This window comes from Stomoxys calcitrans, chromosome 2 (genome assembly GCF_963082655.1).
Source record: "Stomoxys calcitrans chromosome 2, idStoCalc2.1, whole genome shotgun sequence".
NCBI classification, from domain to species: Eukaryota; Metazoa; Arthropoda; class Insecta; order Diptera; family Muscidae; genus Stomoxys; species Stomoxys calcitrans.
In genome coordinates this window covers 154,670,899-154,695,194 of record NC_081553.1, presented here as the reverse complement: position 1 = coordinate 154,695,194, position 24,296 = coordinate 154,670,899, and the positions used below count along the sequence as shown (strand labels likewise).

General features: G+C 38.5%; 1 protein-coding gene across 1 annotated transcript in view; it reads right to left on the bottom strand.

Annotated features, from left to right (window-relative positions):
- Window positions 1-24,296, bottom strand: part of LOC106091121 (uncharacterized protein CG45076) — a 187,046-nt gene that overhangs the window by 129,304 nt on the left and 33,446 nt on the right. The window contains exons 3-4 of the mRNA XM_059361662.1: window positions 6,565-7,146; window positions 6,386-6,498 (exon numbers count right to left, since the gene is read on the bottom strand). Coding sequence (XP_059217645.1) covers window positions 6,386-6,498; window positions 6,565-7,146 — 695 coding nt within the window. The remainder of the gene's footprint in view (window positions 1-6,385; window positions 6,499-6,564; window positions 7,147-24,296) is intronic.

Here is a 24,296-nt window from a genome sequence, read left to right as displayed (position 1 = left end):
CAAAGGAACATCGGAAAACCCTTAAGGATTGAGGAAATTTCAGCATATTTTATTATGACTTTGTTCTAAGGAATTTTTTACAGCATTAAATTGTGCGTGGTCAATTCGTCTGAAATGGTTGATAAATTTGGGTGTTTCTTTCAAGATGTATGTGTGTGTGTACCTACCCAGTGAACTAATTTTCGGATGTCAGACATTTCTATACAAATTCGGAACTCTTCCGACGAGATCTTACCGGAATGACTAGATTAGGGTTCGAATCCTGACAAGAACATCAAAAAAAATCTTCTTCGTAGTTATTCCATGCTGGTGCCATTGTGAGGAACAATGGCATGTAAAAACTCTCCCGTTCGGACTCCGCTATAAAAAAAGACACAACATCAAAATTTGGTCAGAAGGCTTAACGACAACTCTAACTTCCTTCCCGTATTTTCCATACTTTTAGTTTAGAATTCTGTAATTAATCTGTCAGAAACATCGGCGGAAACATCAGATTTCCCTCCGATATTTCGTTCCGAAGTCGTGTCAACAACTCCATATATTTTTCTTTAAGAATTCAGACAGACTATGGATCCGAATTCGGATAAATTTTCCGACTTTCGTACAGATTTCTGGCCGAATTCTGAATGTTTGGTTCACTGGGTACTCAGCTAACAATATGATATGACTTTGTCTGACGTCTGACATGTCGCACATAGTCAGACGAAACGTACGATAATTCTTACACAATCCGGAAAGAGTCCGGTTCGACAAATTAGAGGGAATTTATTTTTTCTGTTCCGACATTTAAGAACGAAATAGTAACGATTTCTGTACGGCGTTTCGGAAGAATGTTTTGTTTGGTTCATTTTTATATCCACCACCATAGAATGGGGGTTTACTACTCTAGTAATTCCGTTTGTAACACCTCAAAATGTTGAGCTAGCACCGGTAAAATTATATATATACTCATGATCATCTACACATCCTGAGAAGATCTAGCCATGTCCGTCCGTCCGTCTGTCGAAATCACGATAGCCGCTTGAAATTTTGCACAGACACTTAAAATTGTACTGTACCACTATTCCTGATAGAATTGGAACTACGATATCCCTGGTAACAGGAGTTACATAAACATCTATACGGATGGTTCCAAACTAGACGACCAGTTGGGCTTTGGGGTGTACTCTAAAGTTCTAGAACTGCTCATAATGAAAAGATTACCTGATCACTGCAGTGTGTATCAAGCGGAGACTCGACTGTCGCAGATCCCTGGGCAGATATCCCAGGGAGTTGTAAAGCGGATGAGCTTGCGAGACCCTACCCATTCCAGGGATACTGAAATCTGTGGGTATGATTCTAGCGACATGTAAGCTGCAACACCCTGGGATATCTCTGTGGCCCTGGAACTAGGACATAATACAGAAAAGAAATACTCTAAAACAGACAATTTTGGAGAAACTCGAGCTAACAGAACAATACATATACATGGCTATAGCAGTCAAATTAGCAGCAAGTAGTGATAAACGGAGCCACTTTCAAAATATCGTAACGGAAGCGGAAACCGCAGCAGGAATGTACAACATGAGGGATAATTAAACGACTAGCAAACCAAAAAATTAATCGTAATCAATGGCGCCAATGGTACGCTTATCACCGACCTGGAACAACAAACCGCTCGATGAAGACAATACTTACAGCAAATAAGTAATGTCGCCGAAGAGGTATATGTACGCCAAACTTTCTTCCAACAAACAATAGCAGAAATTTGTATAAACGTTTGAGCACCCGATATAGAGAAAATAAAGACAATAAAACGAAAATTAACAAGTAATATCAGTTATATTAAAATATGTTCCGATTAGGACCAAATACTAATAAGTACAGTAGATATATCTAAAAATAAACCGATCTGAACCACATACGACACGGATGTCGAAAAGCCTAACATAAGACTTTGTCAAATTTCAGTGATTTATTTGTCAAATTTCAGGATTATAAATGCGAATTTTATGGGGCCAAGACTTTAAATCGAGATATCGGTCTACATGGCAGCTATATCCAAATCTGGACCGATTTGGGCCAAGTTGCATAAAAATGTCAAAGAGCCTAACTTAAAGCACTGTCCCAAATTTAAGCGAAATCTGACAATAAATGCCTCTTTTATGAGCCCAAACCTTAAATCGAGACATCGGTCTATATGGCAGCTATATTCAAATCTAGACCGATCTGGGCAAAATTGAAGAAGGGCGTCGAAGAGCCTAACTAAACTCACTGTCTCAAATTTCAGCGACATCAGACAATAAATGCGTCTTTTATGGCACCAAAACCTAAAACCTAGATATCGGTCTATATGGCAGCTATATCCAAATCTGGACCGATCTGTGCAACATTACAAAAGTATGTCTAGCGACTTAATTTAACTCACTGTCACGAATTTCAGCGACATCGGACAATAAATGAGCATTTTATGGGCCCAAAACCTTAAATCAGGAAATCGGTCTATATGGCAGCTATATCCAAATCAGAACCGATCTGGGCCAAATTAACGAAGGATGTCGACGGGCCTAACACAATTCACTGTCCCGGATTTCATCAAAATCGGATAATAAATTTGGCTTTTGTGGGCCTAAGACCCTAAATCGGTGAATCGGTCTATATGGCAGCTATATCCAAATCTGTACCGATCTGGTCCAAATTAACGAAGGAAGTCGAAGGGCCTAACACAAATCCCTGTCCCAAATTTCAGCGAAATCGGATAATAAATGTGGCTTTTATGGGCCTTAGACTCTAAATCGGAGGATCGGTCTATATGGCAGCTATATCCAAATCTGGACCAATCTGAGCCAAATTGACGAAGGATGTCAAAGGGCGTAGCACAACTCACTATCCCAAATTTCAGCAAAATCGGATAATAAATGTGGCTTTTATGGGCCTAAGACCCTAAATCGGCGGATCGGTCTATATGGGGGCTATATTAAGATATAGTCCGATATAGCCCATCTTCGAACTTAACCTGCTTTTGGACAAAAAAAGAATCTGTGCAAAATTTCAGCTCAGTATCTCTATTTTTAAAGACTATAGCGTGATTTCAACAGACAGACGGACAGACGGACGGGCATGTCTAGATCGTCTTAGATTTTTACGCTGATCAAGAATATATATACTTTATAGGGTCGGAAATGGATATTTCGATGTGTTGCAAACGGAATGACAAAATGAATATACCCCCATCCTTCGGTGGTGGATATAAAAAGGAATAAATCTCCTGAGGAAGATGGTATTCTCCCAGAACTCTTAAAACACACATCATACAAGCGTGGACGACCGAGCTCTTTCAAAAAAAACCGGTACAAAAATTAAAATTCCGAAAAAAATTACCTAACCGATTGCAGCAATTGGAGGGGCTTTACGCTGTTGAACAACATCTACGAAATAGTAGCCATAATCATAAACGATAGACTGTAATGTATTGAATAGTCATTGAGGGATGAGCAAGCAAGCTTCGCTCGTATAGAACTTGCCTTGATAAGACTAACACTTTTCGAGTACAAGGCAAGCTAAATGAGCTAAATGATGACGAGTTGTACTGGAAATCAATATCGGAAAGACCATTGCAATGCACATAAACAATATTAACGACAATGAGTTTATAATAAAAATCCAAAATATAAAATATGTCAATTTGCTATTCTGGTTACACAATGTCCATTGAAAACGGAGTAGTGGATGACGTATCCCACAGACTAAACAAAGCTAGGTCTGGGAGACTCAACCTGGCGTTGGGAGGCTCAAACCAAATATCTCGAAACATCAAGCTTAGAATATTCATCTCTTACTTTAAATCGACCCTATGGTACTCTACTCTATGGTAGCGCAATGTGGCCGATGAACAATAACATAGCACAGAGACTACAAATATTCATAATATGCGGAATATTTTGGAAAAATATGATCTTGAGCTAGCCAAAAAAGAACCAATTATGCGACAAATAGCCAGAAGAAAAAGGAAGTGCATATGTAACATTTTTGGAAAGCCTGGTGCAGATCAGCACAAGAATGGAACCCCCAAGGCGTCTTCGGCTGCTTCGGTCTTCCAAAAAACGTGGCGTAGGACTTGATTGAATTAAAATAAAATTTGGTATTAAAATAATAACGATTGGTATTAAAACTACAACGGTTTGGTACTAAAACTAATAACAGCAATACCAGTTCGGTAATAACGCTATTAGCAAAGGGTACTAATCATTTCCAATTTCATCCATGCCATGCGGTATTCCTTTGTAACCATACGGTGTTGCTTTACTATCCTTACCGTATGGTACTGAAATAAGCATATTTGGTATCAATTTTTCTTTGAATATAAGAATACTTTTCTGTGCCACTGCATATATTGGGCCCGGCCGAACTTAACGCACTTTTACTTGTTTTCCCTTATATTAATCTGACAACCACGCCTTACACCGTGTTACCTCCTTCAAGAACGTATGCTTCTCCGGAGGAGTTACATACAATGCGAATGCGTGCGTTTTGGTAATGCGCTTAAGCGTCAAAAATTAACTATACACCAAAAGGGTCGACTTTGTCAGCATATATATGGGATTTGAGTACCAACATAGTATTCGAAAATTGAATATACGTAGCCATCGAAAATTTAAAATTCCCGATTCTTTTCGTAAACATTTTCATGTTTAAAAAACACTGCACAAAATTAACAAATTGGGTTTCGGCACTCAATCAAATCAACAAATTTGCACATCATCCTTCCATATTACAACAACGCACCCACTCCGATGCAGTGTACTGCATATATCTAATTATTATCTAGCATATAAATCCATATTTCCCGACAGTTTGATCAAACTTTTCAAAATGTAAACATTTTTACCGTTTGCCATTTGGTTTTTATTTGAAAAAACAAAAAAAAAACAAGTAAATGTGTGGTAAGCTCGCCTGGGCCGAATTTTATATACCCTCCATTAATCGCATTTGTCAAGCTCTTGCCACTGTATCTCTTTTTAGGCAAACAAAGGATAAAAGAAAATAATTGATATGTTATTGGAACAATATCAAGTTATGGTTCATTTCCGACCATAATTGAACTGAATATTGGAGACCATAGTAGAAGTCATTGTGTAAAATCTAGTAAGAATTGCGCACTTTAGGGGCTGAAGAAGTAAAATAGGGAGATCGGTAGGTATATTTTAGCTACATTGGATAATAATTACGACCTTTAGTGGCTCAAGAAGTCAAGACCCCAGATCGGGTTCTCTGAAAGCTATATCAGGTTATGGACCGATTTCAACTATTTTTAGCACAGTTGTTGAAAGTCATAACAAAACACCTCATGCAAAATTTCAGCCAAATCGGATAATAATTGCGTCCTCTAGAGGCTCCTGAAGTCAAGACCCCAGATCGGTTTATATGGCAGATATATCAGGTTATGGACCGATTTGATCCATTCTTACTACAGTTGTTGAAAGTTATAACAAAACACGTCATGCCATATTTCAGCCAAATGGGATAATAATTGCATCCTCTAGTGGCTCAAGAAGTCAAGACCCCAGATCGGTTTATATGGCAGCTATATTGGGTTATGGACCGATTTGAACTATTCTTAACACAATTGTTGGAAGTCATAATAAAACACCTCATGCAAAATTTCAGCCAAATCGGATAATAATTGCGTCCTCTAGTGGCTCCAGAAATCAAGACCCCATATCGGTTTATATGGTAGCTATATCAGGTTATGGACCGATTTGAACCATACTCAGCACAGTTGTTGGAAGTCATAATAAAACAACTCATGCAAAATTTCAGCCAAATCGAAAAGAATTGTGCCCTCTAACGGCTTAAGAAGTCAAGATCCAAGATCGGTTTATATGGCAGCTATATCAAAACGTGGACCGACATAGCCCATTTGCAATCCCAACCGACCTACACTAATAGGAAGTATTTGTGAAAAATTTCAAGCGGCTAGCTTTACTTACTTTTTTTTACTTACTTTAATTGGTTAGCGTGCTTCGACAGACAGACGGACATGGCTAGTTCGACTTAAAATGTCATGACGATCAAGAATAAATTTACTTTATGGGGTCTTAGACGAATATTTCGAGGAGTTACAAACAGAATGACGAAATTAGTATATCCCCATCCTTTGGTGGAGGGTATAAAAATCTAATGTGAACACAAAAAATCAATTTTGTATTTGACATTTTTGTTGATATTTGATAAGTATGGCCGTAGTTTTTGTTGAGTATTTCGAGGCGTTGGGAACAGAATAAAAAAGATGGGTTACCCCAAACCTAAGTTGGATGGTTGAAACATTAGAATAATTTTTGGCGTTATATTTTTTAACTGGAACTATATAGTACTGCAATGTCAAACTTTTTTATATGCTACTTACCCAATAATGGGGAAGGGCGTGTTACTGCGAGCGCGACAAACAACTGGAGCATGTAAATCACGAATAAGTGTAAACGATTTATTGCGAATTTTGCCAGTCTCCTCTTCGAAAGTCTAAACAAAGGTTATTAATATGGGAAATTGAAAAGAAATTCAATTAAATTAAAGTTATAGACTTACATTGAATGCGTCAGAAGCGAGATAGCTGGTTAAAGCGCGGGAGCCAGAACCGGCAATCCTCTGCGAATAAGAGGAAGTTTTGCGTACTGGAGATGTAGCTACTCGAACAGGTGATGCTCGTACGGGTGACACTCGAATAGGTGTTACTCGGCCTGGGGGTACTCGGACGGGAGCGAGGTTATATATGCGGCCTGCTGGTGAATAGAAGTAAGAAGGAGTCGTATACCCACGTGTAGTCGAAGAATAGGGGGAGATATAGCTAGGTGTGTAAGACGAGTAGTAGGTCGATGGAATATAACTCGACGGAAGATAGGTCGAGGTATAGGTCGTTGGTGTGGTGTAGGTGTAAGATGATACTCGTTCAGGGGATGTTATCACTCGAGTTGTAGTGGAACGGACGACACGAACAGGTGAAGGTGAATGAACAACGCGAGTTATAACACGAGTAGGTGATGTTATTACTCTAACTGGCGATGAAATTACACGAGTTGGTGAAGTGATAACTCGAACTGGCGATGAAATAACTCGGGATCCACGAGTGTAACTGGAAGTCGAGTAAATTGGGTAGCTTGTTTTGTAAACCTGCATAGACAAAATGTTAAAATGTTCTTTTATTCCAGTTTTATTATATATAGAGCGTTGTAAAAAATTAAGCAACATTTTTTGTTATTGATAACAATACTTGTTAATTTAAGACGAAACCTCTGTCCAGAATTAATTTATTGTACTTTTATTTGTGATTGTTTATTACGGCCAGTTATTTTTCTACAAGTGGAGTCGAGCTGAAGGACCATGGGAATTATGTTAGTCAGGAAGACTAGATTACTGAAAATAAATTGCCAGATCAACAGATCCTTAGACATCGCAATGGCTGCTATGTCTGTGTCGAATAGTAACCCAACAAGAGGGGGAAATTCCCCCTTCTGGGCACTTTTCGCAATCCTTTATTTTTATGTGTTGTATAGTGTGTTTGGCAAGACTGCGAGCAATATTATTGTAGAACATTTTAACCTCAAACCACTCTTCAAAGGCGCCTTTAAGGTTCCCTTTTTAAAAAACTTTTAAAATGGTTAATAATCTTTTAACATGATTAAAAATGTTACATAAACGTTCGCTAGGAAATTCAAAAATGTCGCTGACGGTTAGAAAAAGACCTTGTGGTAAGGCAATGTTTAGTCAAATATACAGAATAGCCTTACAAATAGGAGCATATTTAGAGCATATTTGTTAAATTATTAATACGTTTAAAAAAAGTTTTTTTTTTCAAAATATAATTGTTGAAGCCACTTAAACAGCGAACAACTCCAGACAACAAAATTATTTTAATAGAGCTATCTATGCTACATTAATTAAATTGGCAACGCCACAACAAATTATCATGATGATCTATCATCTTTTCCCCTAGGCATCAACAAATCTTGCATTGAAACATAAAGTGAAATGTTTTATTTTCCTTTTCTTAAGTTCACCCATATTGGGGCGAACCAATAATACTTAGGCAGCCATCTACGAAGATCAAAGTTCGAAACGGATAAATGTGCCCGTTAATATTAACAAAAAAACTTAAATTGTTTTAGACTGCCAGACCATCACGACTTAAGGCCATGGGGCGATCCGTGGGCAATGCGCATCCAACTCTGTGGAGCAGCGTTCAGTATGACGGCAAAAATCCTATGGGGGGATTCAGATCGTGAGAAGACGAAGCTATTACTGAAAGGAAGTAAGAAGGAGGTCAGTATAGCTAAAGGTACCTTGACGAGACACATAGGACTACGAGCTCACTTATGTAGAATTGGTGCGGCAAGTGATGCCCGCTTTCGTGTCTAAGAGATACCGGCAAACTATACCAGACATGAACCAACTTAGAGGAGTGGCATGGAAATCAATTAAGGATTTTGTAAGTAGCACGGAATTCCTAACTTAGATTTTCTTTTCCGAAGTAACTTTTTTTGTATTTAGGGCGCACAACAAGCCGATTGGGGGAATAATATCTGCACCCTCTTTTCAACCTAACCTAATTTAATTTTAAAATAGCATTTTTATTTTGAAGTTTTTGTTTTTTGGCTCGTAATCATTGCTAAAATCCCTTGAGTGAGGAGAAATCTTAATTTTCATCCTACCTTTTTTCTTTGTAGGATTAAAATAGTACTTTTTCTAATTTCGTTTCGTCAAAGGAACAAATATTCCACATCAAACTTAAGCATGAGTAACAAAGAAAAGAAATTTGCCAATATAATATAATTCACATAAGCTCCACCAACAATATATATATATAACTACAAGTATACACTGAAAAAGAATATCTATTGTGCTTAAAATTGGTAAAAAAATTATATTCTGCCTTAAGCAAATTTTGTAACCAACAGAAATCGTATCCCGATACCAACAAATCGCATTATTAAGTAATTTATTTATAAATGGAGGACGCCGTGGCGCAGAGGTTAGCATGTCCGCCTTTGTCGCCGCTAAACGCCTGAGTTCGAATCCTGGCGTGAATAACAGAAAAAAATTCTGGGGATATTTGTGAGGTACTGTGCGAAAAGAGGTGTCGCATAGCGGCACTCTTCTCAGATTCGGTTAAATCGGACATCACTCATTGATATGTGACAAATTTACCCCTGTTTCTTGGGCAAATTTGCATATATTTTTTTACCGCAAAAGTTTCTTTTGAAAACTAAAATTCTAAGCTTTGACTAAATATTATGCACCATTCAAAAGGATATAAAATTCTGTTTCACATTCCGGAAAAAAATGGTCTTGCTTTGCTTTAATTGGCCATTACAGAATAGTTTTTCCTCTAGCCGAACGTTAAAGGTTTTATTTGACGTTTGAATACATTTGCAAAATTTTATCAAAATCGGTTCAGGTTTAGATATAGCTCCCATATATATCTTTTATCCGATAAGGCCTTTTAAGGCTTTAGTATCCACAATTTTGGTCCAACCCTAACAAAATTTCGCATGAGATGTTTGGTGTAACGACCTGAAACGTGTGCAAAATTTTTAAAAAATAGGTTCAGATTTACATATAGCTCCCATATATATCTTTCATCCGAGTTAACCTATTAAGGTCGTAGAGGCCACAACTTTGATCCGATCTTTACTAAATTTGACATGAAGTGCTTTTTGTGACGCCCCAATATGTGTGTAATATTTCATCAGAATCGGTCAGTTTAGATATAGCTTCCATATATATCTTTCATACGATATGACTTTCAAAGCTGTATAAGCCACAGCTTTAGTCCGATCATTACTAAATTTGGCATAAAGTGTGTGTTTTTGAGGTCCCAATATGTGTGCTATATTTCATCAGAATCGGATCAGATTTAGATATAGCTCACATATATATCTTTCATCCGATATGGTTTTTTAAGGCTGTAGTAGCCACACAATTTTCCCATCCTTACAAAATTTAGCAACGAATGTTTTAACGTGAGATGTTTTATTTAACATCCTAGCACTTGTGCTAAATTTCATTAAATTCGAACAGATTTAGATATATCTCCAATATAGCCCTTAAAGTATGAAGTAGCGACTATTTAAGTCCTATCGAAAAAAATCTTTCTAGGTTTTATTCCGTTTTTCAATAGGTATGCGAAATTAAAGTCTGGCTAGATTTCAACATAGGTTTCATGTATTGAAAGTATTAGTATGTATGTTGACTCGGTGGTGTAGAGCTTAATATAGTCGGCACTGCCCGACTTTTGTCTTTCCTTACTGGTTTCTTGTTTAAACCATAGTATTTTTGTGTTGATATCTCCAAAGAGCCAACAGCTGCAGTGGTGGTATCAGGCCGTAGCATGTTGTCTGCTGCTAAGATCTCGACAAGTGGAGCAGCTGCGCCAGGCTGCGCTAGCCAGCCTGGCAATTGGTCAGCAGGGGCCTTTAACGAAAACAACTGGTTCAAGTCTAAAGGAGAAGGCCGTACCTATTTTTATCTTCGCATGCCTATAATTTGGAATCATGTAAGTTGGTATCAACACATATGTCGTGGAATCAGGCCAATGCTTTGGTCAACGATAGAGGTAGATGGAGAGAGCTTGTTGATGCCCTATGTTCACACTGAACAGTTTATCATTTGTCATATTTTTTTTATACCCTTCACTACTACTGTGGTACAGGGTATTATAACTTAGTGAATTTGTTTGTAACACTCAGAAGGAAGATAGATAGACCCATTCTGATTCGATTAACCAATGTCTGTCTGTCCGTCTGCCTGTCCATGTTAATTTTGTGTACAAAGTACAGGTCGAAATTTTCATCCGAGAGACACAGGAGACACAGAGGTTGTGTTCTTTCAAAGAGTATACATTTTTTTCTCTTCCGTCGCTAAGCACTTAAGGTTCAATAGTAACCAGCCTTGAAATAAATATGTCTATATGGCACACGATTCAGAGATGCCGCCTTCAAGCCTTAAGTTGCTGGTTGCAGCCGCTTCCGCAGGGAAGAAGAGCCTCATTGTAGAAAGTGATGCTAATGCACATCATTAGATATGTGGAAGTTCGGATGTCAACGAAAGGGGTTAGCTGCTTATCGAATATATTATAAGTTGCAATCTGGGGATTTGTAGCAAAGGTAATATACCGACCTTTATTACAAGGAACAGGCAGGAGGTTTAAGATGTTACCTTGCTATCGCAAAATCTAAGCGAAAGATCATGCGACTGGGAAGTGTTGGATGACCTCAGCTTCTCTGATGATCGGTATATTAGTTTCAGCCTTGGGGAAAATTCTACAGAAATGGTCCCTCGGCTAAACAGAAGAAAGGTGGGTTGGGATAGATTTCGGCACACATTCTGCACGACTATCCCTTCTAGACCAGAACAGAAGTGGAAGATCTGATTCTGATTCTCATCCTTTGGGAGTGGCGGACAACATGCTACGGTCTGATGCAACCGCCGCAGCTGTTGGGTGTTTGTGGTCCATTCTGAGCCTACTCCTGACCTTTAAATCTATCGCTCCACTTGAAACAGACGCAAATCACGTAGCTATACTTAAAATGCAGCGTGATGGACACCTACTTGAAATTTCCCTTTGCTGACCCATCCTTGTAGATCTACAGATCCCAAGTCTATAGTAATGCAAATGCAAAATTTAAATTTGAAGCTATTGGGTTGCCCAAAAAGTAATTGCAGATTTTTCATATAGTCGGCGTTGAAAAATTTTTTCACAGCTTGTGACTCTGTAATTGCATTCTTTCTTCTGTCAGTTATCAGCTGTTACTTTTAGCTTGCTTTAGAAAAAAAGTGTAAAAAAAGTATATTTGAATAAAGTTCATTCTAAGTCTTATTAAAAATGCATTTACTTTCTTTTAAAAAATCCGCAATTACTTTTTGGGCAAACCAATATAACAAAATATTACCCAACATTCGAAAGGGTGTAAAATTTTCTTCTATATTCCAAAATTAATATGGTATCAGGACAAATAAACTGGGCGAGCTGAGAAAGACTCAGAAAAAATCCTGGGTAGAATTCTGCAGCTCCGTGGAGAATACATATGAGGCCTCTAGGCTAAGGAAGATTCTGTCCTCGAGACCTATTACGGTGGGGTATAATCAGAAGTCAGAGAATGTATGGACAATGTCTAGTGAGGAAACACTAGAACTACTCGTTGATACACATTTCCCGGCAAATTCTCCAACGGACAACGTGGCGCCAGAAGAGGTTGTCACTGGTATGCATTCGTCAGAGGTTATTAGGAAAATTGTATTTGAGCCCAAAATCCTTTGGGCGACAAGAAGTTTCGACTCCTTTAAGTCGCCAGGCCCTGATGATGTATCACCAGTTGAATTACAAGCTGTGTTTGATAGACTGGTTCCCTGGCTAGGGAGAGATATACTCCGCTTGTATCAGAATGTCATATATACCTGTGGGATGGATGCACATGAAGGTCACTTTCATTTCGAAAGCAGGAAAACCCTACCACACGAAGTCGAAAGTTTTTCGTCCTATTAGTCTGTCATCCTTTATCTTAGGACGAAGATTCCTGGAGAACGCCTATCGCGGCAGCAGCATGCATATAATAAAGGTAAATCCACTGAAACAGCCCTTCACGACCTAGTCGGCTACATAGAGGGTTCTCTTGCTGTCAAGGAATATACAACGGAAGCATTTCTTGACATTGCTTTCAATAATGTAAAACCGACGTCAATCATGAAGGAGTTGGAGTTTCTACGCATCGACTCTACCGTAAGAAAGTTTATTAATAACTTACTTACTAATAGATGTTTTACGACAGACTTGAGATCTGTGGATCTAAAAAGATGGGTCAGCAGAGGAACTCCTCAAGAAGGTGTACTATCTCCTCTACTTTGGACGTGGCAATTGCGGTTAGGGCAAAGTTTTCCAGCACTCTAAGAGATATACTTCAGAAAGTGGTCTAGGTATAAATCCGTGCAAGACAGAAGTAGTTCTTTTCAGCAGGAGATACAAGTTGCCTACAGTGGAACCTGTCTCCATGGGAGGAGAAAATGTTCCATTTACAGAAAGCGCAAAATACCTGAGTGTTTTGCTGGACAGGAAATTGAACTTCAAATCCAACATTTAGGAAAGGCCAAGAAAGGCAACTCTTGCCCTAAACACCTGCAAGAGAGCCATTGGCAAAAATTGGGGGTCTAGATCAGGTGTCATGCATTGGGTATATACTGCAGTTGTCAGACCTATAATGCTATATGGTGTTGTGGTCTGGTGGACGGCACTTCAAAGGTCCAACTACTGCTCAGTATTCAAACGGATCGAAAGGATGGCATGTTTGTACATTACAGCCGCACTGAGGACGCCACCATCTGCTGCACTGAATTTAATGCTACATCTTACGCCTCTGGACACTGTGGCTACCCAAATTGCAGCGACCACTGCCGTGATGTTAATTGAGTTTTCTCTTTAGTCATGTGGAACTGTACCACTATTCCTGATAGAAGCGATTGGAACTACGATATCCCTGGTAACAGAAGTTACATAAACTTCTATACGGATGGTTCTGAACTAAACGACCAGGTGAGCTTTGGGGTGTACTCTTAAGAGTACACCCTACCACAGTAGTCTGTATCAAGTGAAGATCCTCGCAATTAAGGAAGTGGTGGAATGGCTAAATTATAGTGTCATTACGACGATTGGCATAAATATCTTCTCAGACAGCCAGTCAGCCATTAAATCCCTGGATAATGTATTTCTGAACACAAAAACCCCCCTTAACTATCGCAGATCTCTGAACGTGATAGCTGAACAGTTCAAAATTCACCTGTTCTGGTTGCCGGGCCACAGAGATATCCCAGGGAATTGTAAAGCGGGCGAGCTTGGGAGACTAGAACTCTAGGAGACTCTAGCGACATGTAAGCGAAGTTTTAAGGACCAGGCCCGAAGGAAAACGAATGAGAGATGGTCACAAAGAGGGGGCTGTGAGCATTCCAAAACTATTTGGCCTAATCTAGCCTTTAAAAGGTCTACAGCTTTGCTGTCACTGGCTAGAACCGACGTCTCAGTCATTGTGTCCGTCATGACATGTCACTGTGTAATTGAAAACATGCTGACAGACTAAAGGTTGCCAACAACTACTTTTGAAGAAGCTGCGAGGACATCGAGGAAGAAGAGACTTTAGAACACCTTGTGTGTGTGTGTCCCGCACTAGGAGTTGGAAGAAGTTCCACTTTCATTTCTTTGAGAACCTGTCTGATTTAGCGGATGTGAACATTTGCAAGTTATTGGGCTTTTAAAGCGATCTGGGATGGTTCAACGGTAGGAACTAGAAGGCATCTTCCTTCTTCTATTCCTGTGGTATCACAATGGACGAAAACGTCTAAGTGAGTCTGATGGCTGAGACTGCCACTTACCTACCTAACCCACATTTTGTTATGGTTTTTAAATGATGTAATACACGATTTTCTTTTTCGAGGTTACTATAGGGCACATCCCAACAAGCTTGCTGAAATCTCAGCAGCTTAAGCCACAGAGTGCATAATGGTGCGATAAATACACTTGTGAAGTGCCCGCTTTCGCTAGTGCACCGCCTGCATAATATTTAAGAATTTCCCTGAATTCAGCGCAAGAACAATAAGGCTTTATGGTATTGCCTACAGAATGCACACAAAAATATTAGTACTTACAATTTCATGAGCATTTTTTGCTAGGATATTTTAAATAAAGATTATAAAATCTCAAATAGCGATATGAGATTTAATCATATCTCCTTTTTTATATATACGGTAATTTCTTTCTGAACGCAAACGTACAAAATACTTAACATTTTGATTGACACATTTCAAAACTTTTTTTTGTAATGGTAAGATCTTTAAAATTAGAATTCTATCTATTAGGAAGAGGCAGTACAAATTTCATTTTTATCAACTTACTTCGTTGACAAATCTGGTACAATCAATTTGTTATTCCCGCAAATCGTACTTATTTTGAGTAAATGAGATGTAGCTGTTGCCCTCACATCAAATCATTACAAAGCTAAGACGATAAAAGCCTACCTTTCATTTAGATAAAAGCAAGACTGAGAAGTCATCAAAAGTTACCAGAACAAGGGTTTTTTTTAAGTTAACTCCTAACCAAGTACCCACTTAAATTAAAGTAATTTAAGATAACTTATTTTTTTTTATATATATAAAAGAAAACATTTGAATTTCATATCGAGGTAACATCGTTATGTTCTGAGGAAAAAGTGGACAAAACTCCATTAAATACGCCACTCCGGTTTTAAAAGTCGTTATGATCATCCCAACAAATTCGCGTATATTCCTTACCCTGGTGTCCACATGTATACGACTTTCTCAGAAGCAGCATTCCATTGGCTTCCGCGACACCTGGGCAGCAACAACATTTTTCTTGGGTCGCGCTACCCATAATAAAGACACAACATTTTTCATGTATTCCAATTGGATCCACATTGAGGGTTGCAACATTTTCGAGATATTCTGTTTTATTCGGGTATTCGTTCGAACATTTTTTCGTATTTTGCTTTGTTTCTTTGCAACCGAAAATCGGAATAAAGGAAAAACGAAATATCGTAAGCAATTCAAACATGTTGTGTCTTTATACTTTGTCACTCGCCATCCCGAAAAGGCTCTGATGCCAGCTCTTCTTCTTTCTTACGCTCTTTGGCCAAGACCACCGAATAGTGAGTAAAATACCAACATAAAATTTAAGTCTAATTTCAATTTGTTGCTTTTTTTAAAATTCTTTCCTAAAACGTAAAATTACCAGCTATTTTATTTTTCTTAATTTAATTAAAAATATAGAGATTGCTGCTTTTAAAACTTAAAACAAAAAAGTTTGATGAACCAGATTTAGTGAATTTATAAGATTGTTAACTTGAATATGAGCCTTGTTAGATTACAGCAGCTTTATCGGAAACTTTAAGCGTATGTATGTTTTTGCCCTTTTCCTACAACGCAGTTGTAGTAGGGACAAACTAGGAGGATGGAAATTTTTGGGATCCTGTCATATAATTCTTGGCGCAACTAGGACCAAGACTAAGGTGGGTAAAGACGCGCAACTCTCATGACATCAGAGAGATAGAACTCTGTTTCAAGAGTTGGGTATGTATGTGAAGTTTTGTGGGAAATTTCTATATCACATAACATGGACCGCAATAATACTACAATAGTTCTGCGGGGAGAAGGACGAGAACCCCTCTCCCGACTGAAGTTAGCTTGTCAATGGCTCCCGCAGTCCTCTTACCGACAGAACATTGGTAAAAACATTTTAACAACAGCAATACTATTGTCTATTCAGCAGTGGTACATTATGTTTGTGTAAAATCAATCAAACCATCAAAGTTTTGTACTGACTTCTTCTCTCATATTAATAAGTGCAGTCCTATTGAAGTTGCAGGTCTATGATATGGAACCTCCTTTTTTATGACAAGTCCGAACTGCCGCCTGGTGACACCACTTGTTAGAGAAATTTAATATGGCTGGATACCTAACAAATGTCGTCATAGGCGGACATGCTAACCTCTGCGCAACAGTGGACTCCTACACTATATACTGACTACATCCATAATGTTTATGTAATGTAGTGTTACGCTGCCCTTGCATGGAGTTGTTGTTTAGTTTATACCAAACTAGCTGACCCGGGCCCGCTCCGCTGCGCCTTCTTTTACTTTATATGGAACAAAAGTTTCCTAGGAATATTTATTTTCGACAATTAAAGAGCTTTTAGTGAAATACCATGCCACGAAAATAGTATAACGCTTGACTAACAGTTTAACAATATAATTACCTTTATCTGAATCCCATATGATATTTATTGGTCCACGAATTTAAGTTTGGATTTTAGGTGTACTCCATTCTTAAAATACTTCATTTCAGCCTGATATTCTCATGATGTCTGATTTAGTAGTGTTTTCGGGGGAGAGGTGGTCCCCCAGATACTTAAACCTGAAGAAATATAAACATCGTGCTCTTCTCTCAAATACTATTTATTTAAACCCCATATTGCCATTGGTTTAAGGGGAGTTTACAGGATAAGGCGTTCCCCAAACACATGGCCCCAAATAGGTTATTAAATTCGTTTTGTAATCTCAAATACATTCCATTTGAGCCACATATTGGCATGGTCGAAAAATGTTTTTCCTTTGCGGGGTGTTTAGGGAAAGGGATGATGCCCTAAATACATGGTCCTAAATTTGGATATCAAGTTCGTATTCTACTCCCAAATACCTTTATTTGAGCCCCATATTTCGATGGTAAGTAAAAAATTTGCTGTTTGTGGGGTATTTTGGAAAAGGGGTAGATCCCCAGAAAATTGGTCCCGAAAATGGGTATCAATTCTTGCTCTACCCCCCAATACCTTTCATTTAAGCTCCATATTGACATGGTCGATAAATATGCCCGATTTAGGGGTGTTTTGCGGTCCCCCAAACACCAAGCCCGGAAAATATATCAGCAACTTGCTCTATTCTCATATATCTATACATCATTTATTTGAACCCCATATTGCCATCGGCCTCAAAATTGGATATCAAATTCGTTTTCTAATCTCATTTAAACTCCTTATTGCAAAAGTCCTTATATATATATATATTCCTTTAGCCATCGTATCTAAAGATGGGGGAGAGTACTTGGATTTAATTTTACAGAATTTGTGAAAGTGATGCCATTCACTGCTGCCAGCAACTGTGCCATACTTTATGTTTAAAGAGGGGAAAGCTATGACAAAACGTGCATATGATGTACAAACACTGCTCTATCGCCACAGGACAAACGAAAATTTCTTCGAATAACAACAAATTTATCGCTTTCTACTTCTAATATTAAGGATTTGCCAGCAGTTACTGTAAGTTAATCCGCCATTAGAGGTACTGTTATGAGTGCTGGCCATCTGCAACATCGAAAACTTCAGAAAAAACCATTACTAAATGCATGGAAATGGAAGCTTTCCCCTCTTTGAACATAATTCGTAACAAAATTATAGCATAGTGCGTTTTTTCTGACGATTTAGCTGTAGAAATATTTTTTCGACTGGTAAACACCAATTTTTACCACTTCCGGTGAACTCAATTTGATTCAAATTGAACCGATTTGCTTCAAACATAAAAATTTTCCTATTCTATACATAGTTGTCATATTTGTCGAATTTCATGAAAATCGGGCACTTGGGCAATGGCACTTTTGATATAAAATTCCCAACTGTGCGATGTGCCGCGACACTACTTTGTGGGGGAGAAGTTTTTACATGACCTTTTTATACCTTCCACCATAGGATGGGGGTAACTAATTTCGTCATTCTGTTTGTAACTCCTCGAAATATTCGTCTAAGACCCCATAAAGTGTATATTCTTCATCATCATGACATTTCAAGTCGAACTAGCCATGTCCATCCGTCCGTCCGTCTGTCTGTCGAAAGCACGCTAACTTTCGAAGGAGTGAAGCTAGCCGCTTGAAATTTTGCACAAATACTTCTTATTAGTGTAGGTCATTTGGGATTGTAAATGGGCTATATCGGTCCATGTTTCGATATAGCTGCCATATTAACCGATCTGGGATCTTGACTTCTTGAGCCGTTAGAGAGCACAATTCTTATCGGATTTGGCTCAAATTTTGCTATATGGTTGAAATCGGCTCATAACCCGATATAGCTGTCATATAAACCTATCTGGGGTCTTGACTTGAGCATCTAGAGTGCGCAATTCCTATCCGATTTGGCTGAAATTTTGCACGACGCGTTTTGTTATGACTTCCAACAACTGTATTAAGAATAGTTAAAATCGGTCCATAACCTGATATAGCTGCTATATAAACCGATATGGGATCTTGACTTCTTGAGCCTCTAAAGTGTGCAAGTATTATCCGATTTGGCTGAAATTTTTTACAACGGCTTCTCTCGTGACATTTAACATGCGTGTCGAATATGGCATGAATCGGTTTATAGCCTAATACAGCTCCCCTATAAACCGATCTCCCTATTTTACTTCTTCAGCCCCTAATGTGCGCAATACTTACTAAATTTGGCTGAAATTTTACACTATGACTTCTACTATGGTCTCCAATTATGGTCCGAAATGAACCATAACTTGATATAGTTCCAATAACATAGCAATTATTTTCTTCTGTCCTTTGTTTGCCTAAAAAGAGATACCGTGGCAAGAGCTCGACAAATGCGATCCATGGTGGAGGGTATATAAGATTCGGCTCGGCCAAACTTAGCACGCTTTTACGTGTTTTCTTATAGTCTAGACTATGCACAACGAAGGTCTCCTGCCGTAATACATCTTTTAGTAAGTTATTAATAAACTTTTTAATGATTATGCCTTGAAACTCCAGCTCCCTCATGACTGACGTCGGATTTGAATTATTGAAAACACCTTTAATGTCAAGAAATGCGAGAGAACCCTCTATGTAGCCGACCAGCTCGTAAAAGGGCTATTTCTGGGGACTTACCTTTTCCAAATGCATTATGTTGCTAAGACGGGCGATCTTTAGGACTTGCTGGCCTTAGATATATTTCAATCAAGGTATCTAGAGTCTATCATAAAGGAAGACAGAATAATAAGACGATCATCTGCCGCCTTCATGTGGTACGGTTTTACTGCCTTTGGAAGAAAATTACCTTTGTGTGTGTCCATTCCGCAGCTACAGTTCCATTCCCAGCAAAAAATTGTTTCTTCCTTGGAAGTAATACAAAATTATTCTATCATACTAATGCGCATTTCGAATGCTCATTAAGTATGCAGGAAACTATAACATAATGTAAACTAATATATAAAATACAATTTGTGTTTGTTTGTTTGTTCCGTATAGACTTAAAAACGGCTGCACCGATTACCTTGAAATTTTCACAGATTGTGTAGGTTGGTCTGGAAGGAAACATAGGCTATATAATTTTTTGATATCGGGAAGGGGGCGGACCCTCCCCCTTACCCGAAAAGTACTACCCAAAAATAAAAGTCGACCGATAGGGACAATATAGGATTCAAATGAAACGTATTCAAGAGTAGAGTACGAATTTCATAATAAAAGTTGGGTCCAAATACCTGGGGGCCGCCCCAGTCCCAAAACCCCTTAAAATAGGTGTATTTGATGATCATGACAATATGGGACTGAAATGAAAGGTATTCGGGAGTAGATTACGAATATGGTCAGGAAGTAGGAATAGACTTTATAATTTATTGATAACGGAGGGGGCGGACCCTCCACCGTTACTCCAAAAACACCACCCAAAACCAAAAGTGGACCGATAAGAACAATATTGGTATCAAATGAAAAGTATGCGGGAGTAGATAACGAATCTGGCATACAAATTCATGTCGAAGTATAGGGGGTCAACCCAGCCCCACAAAAACGCCCAAAATGGGCACGGTTTGTTTGTTCCATATAGACTGAAAAACGGCAGAACCAATTTTCTCGAAATTTTCGCATATTGTGTAAACTAGAAAACGAATATGGTATTAAAATTTGGGTCCAAGTACCCAGCGGTGGCGCTTTTGCTCCTAAAGATACGTCAATAGGTTATTTGACCCATTATGACAATATGGGACTCAAATGAAAGATTTTTGAGAGTAGAAAACTAATTTGATATCCAATTTTAAAGCCAAGTTTTTTGGGATACGCCCTAAATCACCTCCAAAACTGAACTTCATTTCCGTTGGGAATAAAGAACGAATTTGATATTTATTTTCAGTTCAAAGTGCCGGTGGCCGCCCCAGCCCCAAAACACCCTCCAAACGGCTCATATTTACCGGCCATGACAATATGGGGCTCAAATTAAAGCGAATTGGAAGTGCAATATGGATATCAAATCCATATTTGAGTCGAAATGTCTGAGGTGCCATCCCTCCCCTAACGAGAACATTACCCTAAGGAAAAACATTACCACTAGGAACCGAGAAGAGGTAAATTCTCACACATCAATGAGTGCTTTCCGATTCAAGTTCAAACTCAATGATAAGGTACCTTTTTTATAGCCGAGTCCGAACGGCGTCCAGCAGTGCGACACCTATTTGGGGAAATTTTTAAATTGACCATGCATTGCATTGTTTCTCGCAAATTTCGCCAACATTAAGAGGGGATAAACACCGCTTTGTCCGATGTTCTCGCCAGGATTCGAACACGTTCAGCGTCATAGGCTACAATGGCACCAATTCGATACCCGCATTCCGGGCGAAGTGTCCCCACCCTAAAAAGATATTAGAGAGTTAAAGAAGGCGCAGCGGAGCGGGCCCGATTCGGCTAGTACTTTTATAAAACGTATAAAATGTGGTAAACATCATAAACTTCGAAAAAGTTACGCTACTTGTTTAGTTTCGAGCGCACATCTTTGATTTAGATATGTTGTTGTTGCTATTTCAATATTTCAAAATTATAATTACGATAAAAAGTTTTTGCTTAATTTGTTTTTAATGTCAGCGCCCGAGTTAAAATATTGGTAATGCCACCAGCATTAGTGAGGCACCCATTTTGGATCATTAAACAATCGCATTTAAGTGGAACATAGCCCACAAAAATCATACATGCCGGAAGCAGCTGTGTATGCTAATATCACAATGATTTTAACTTACATTTTGCATCCGGGGGTGCTGTATTTTGTTGTTACCTATATAGGGTATATATTTTATGCACCAATTTTTTTAAGGTCCCATCCATATAAACTTTGTGCACTTGTTTCCCTTTAACGAAGCATCAACTAATGTAATAGGGTTTGCCATTATATAAAGTGCAACTTAAGACTAGCGTTACCGTTACAATGAGCGAAATTTGCAGGCATTTCACAAATCACTTAATAATTTCTGACATAAAACAGAATATAATTTTCTTTCATCTGATGAATTCTTTTCTACCCTAACTTACATAACCTTTCAAAAAATACGGAGCCCGATCTCCAACTATTGCCAGACAGATATTTGGTACATTGATTAGTAAAAGAACAGAATATTTGTTATATCGGGCCATATTTGAATATAGCTACCATATGGTCCTATCTTCTAAGAATGGGTCTTGAACTCACAAAAGGTATATATTTTATATGATTTCTATAATACTTTAGAATTGAGCTGTGTCAGACCTCTCTTCTTCTTTGGCGAATATGGTTTAGATGTGATTAACCGGTAGCCGAGTTGATAGCGTGCTCGGATTGCCAGAGCAAGGATCGCGGATTCGATTCCCACCAGAGGCCTTGATCTGTCACTACTGTGGTATCATAATGGACTTAAAATTGTCTTAGTAAAGGACTGCCACTCTTACCTAACCTAATCTAGATATAGAAGTTGTGTTGACCTATCTCTAGGTCGAAGTCATTTAATAATTTTAAGATATTTTTGCCATTTAAATAGTACATTTAGCTAAGAATGCTTATTTCATCTTCTGAATAAGTTTCTGCAATTTATTTTTGACATTTTTTCTGCAATTTATTTTGTAAAAAAAGTATATTTGATTAAAGTTCATTCTAAGTTTTATTAAAAATGCATTTCCTTTCTTTTAAAAAATCCGCAATTACTCTTTGGGCAACCCAATACATTCTAAAACAGACTCGCCCTTGAATTAATCTTATAGACGCCCAGACTTGTGTTAACCTTGTTGCTTTCGCCTTAATGAGTATTATGCAACCCTTCCCTAGACCAACTTGTTCTGCGGTCCACCATGGCGGTCGCTGTTTGCCCCTTTGTTTAGCTCTAAGACACGCAGAGTCATTCATTGCGTCGTGATCTGCTGGACCATCATATAAATGTGCTCCGCAGTTTCCAATTCCTTTCTAAGCTTGGACGAAATAGCCAATCCACCTTCCATCAATTTAGCCGAGGGACTTGGCAGAATTTTCTCCAAAGCTGATGCTAATATAACGATGATCAGAGAGGGAGTGGTTATCCAACACTTCCAAGTCACATATCCTCCCGCTGATATTCTCTTATACAAAGGTAACATCTAGTACCTCCTACCCGCCCCTTGTAATAAAGGTCGGTTTATTTCCTACATTACAAATCGCCGGATTGCTACTTATATCATATTCATATCTAGTGATGTGCATTAGCTTACTTCTCCCAACAAGTCCGCCTAGAGTTCATCCTCACAAGACTCTTTCGGTATTTCATGATGATTTTCCTTACGCATCCAGGACCAGTTATGAAAGAACCACTCTTCCTCTGAACGCTAGATCCTTGCGGTGTGGACGATTCCTCATTAGATACTTCCACAGCTGCTGCTGTCGAAGTACCTTCCGAATTTTCCCGTTTCCCACTGCTGCACACCTTGAGCCTAATTGAGCCACCCACACATGGCTTTTCGGTCCGTCTTGAGGCCTTTCGTCCTCTTTTGATGGTGGTTGGGGGATTTTCGGACTCCGGCAATCTATCAAAAATTTTGAGTCGTCTCCTAATTCTAGCTCAATCCTTAAAGAGGGTACGAAATGGAAATGGAGCAATCATTTAAGTCAAATTTCTATCCGTTCGCTTTGTGCGAAGTTCACATATTCATTACTTTGTTGTACCGCTTGGATAACTTTATGCACGAATTTTTTGAAAAAGTAATCTAGGTACCAATCTAAGGTACAAGTACCTAGCACCGAAATTCCGAGCTCTAGCTCAATCCAATAAAAAAGTACTCATTGGTAAAAATTGCAGCCTAAATAGGGCACAGGTTCCGAAAATCGAAGACTTCATTAAAATTTTTTTGTTTTTGCCTAAAAATGTTCCGATTTCTTGATATTTTTATGACTCACTTAATGGTTTCGGCTGCAGGCCAGTAAAAACAAAGTATTTAAGAGTGTTGTTTCAATTTATTTCCGATATTTCGGTTGACTTCGTCTAACCGGATCGTCTCACAGGATTTTAATTGATGATTTACATTCGAAGTACTGCTCTTCGTCTCACTGTCGGTTGTCTACAACCATTATTATTATACCCTACACCACTAGTGTGGTACAGGGTATTATAACTTAGTGAATTTGTTTGTAACACCCAAAAGGTAGTGAGATAAACCCATTGATAAGTATACCGATCGACTCAGAATCATTTTCTGATCGTCCGATTTGCAGTAATATTGCAATAAAATGGTCGTTTGTTAACCGATTTTCTCGAGAGGGATTTTCTCTTGACTCTCAATATTACTGGTGAATTTCATAGAAATCGGCCCAGATTTAGATACAGCTGTCATATATATATATATATATATCGCCAGATTTTCACCCCAAGAGCCACTGCAAACGTATTGTTTGACCAATCTTGCCAAAATTTTGCACAACGCTTTCCTCAACGACTACCACAATATCTAAGAAGTTTCCCCGAAATCGGTTCATAATT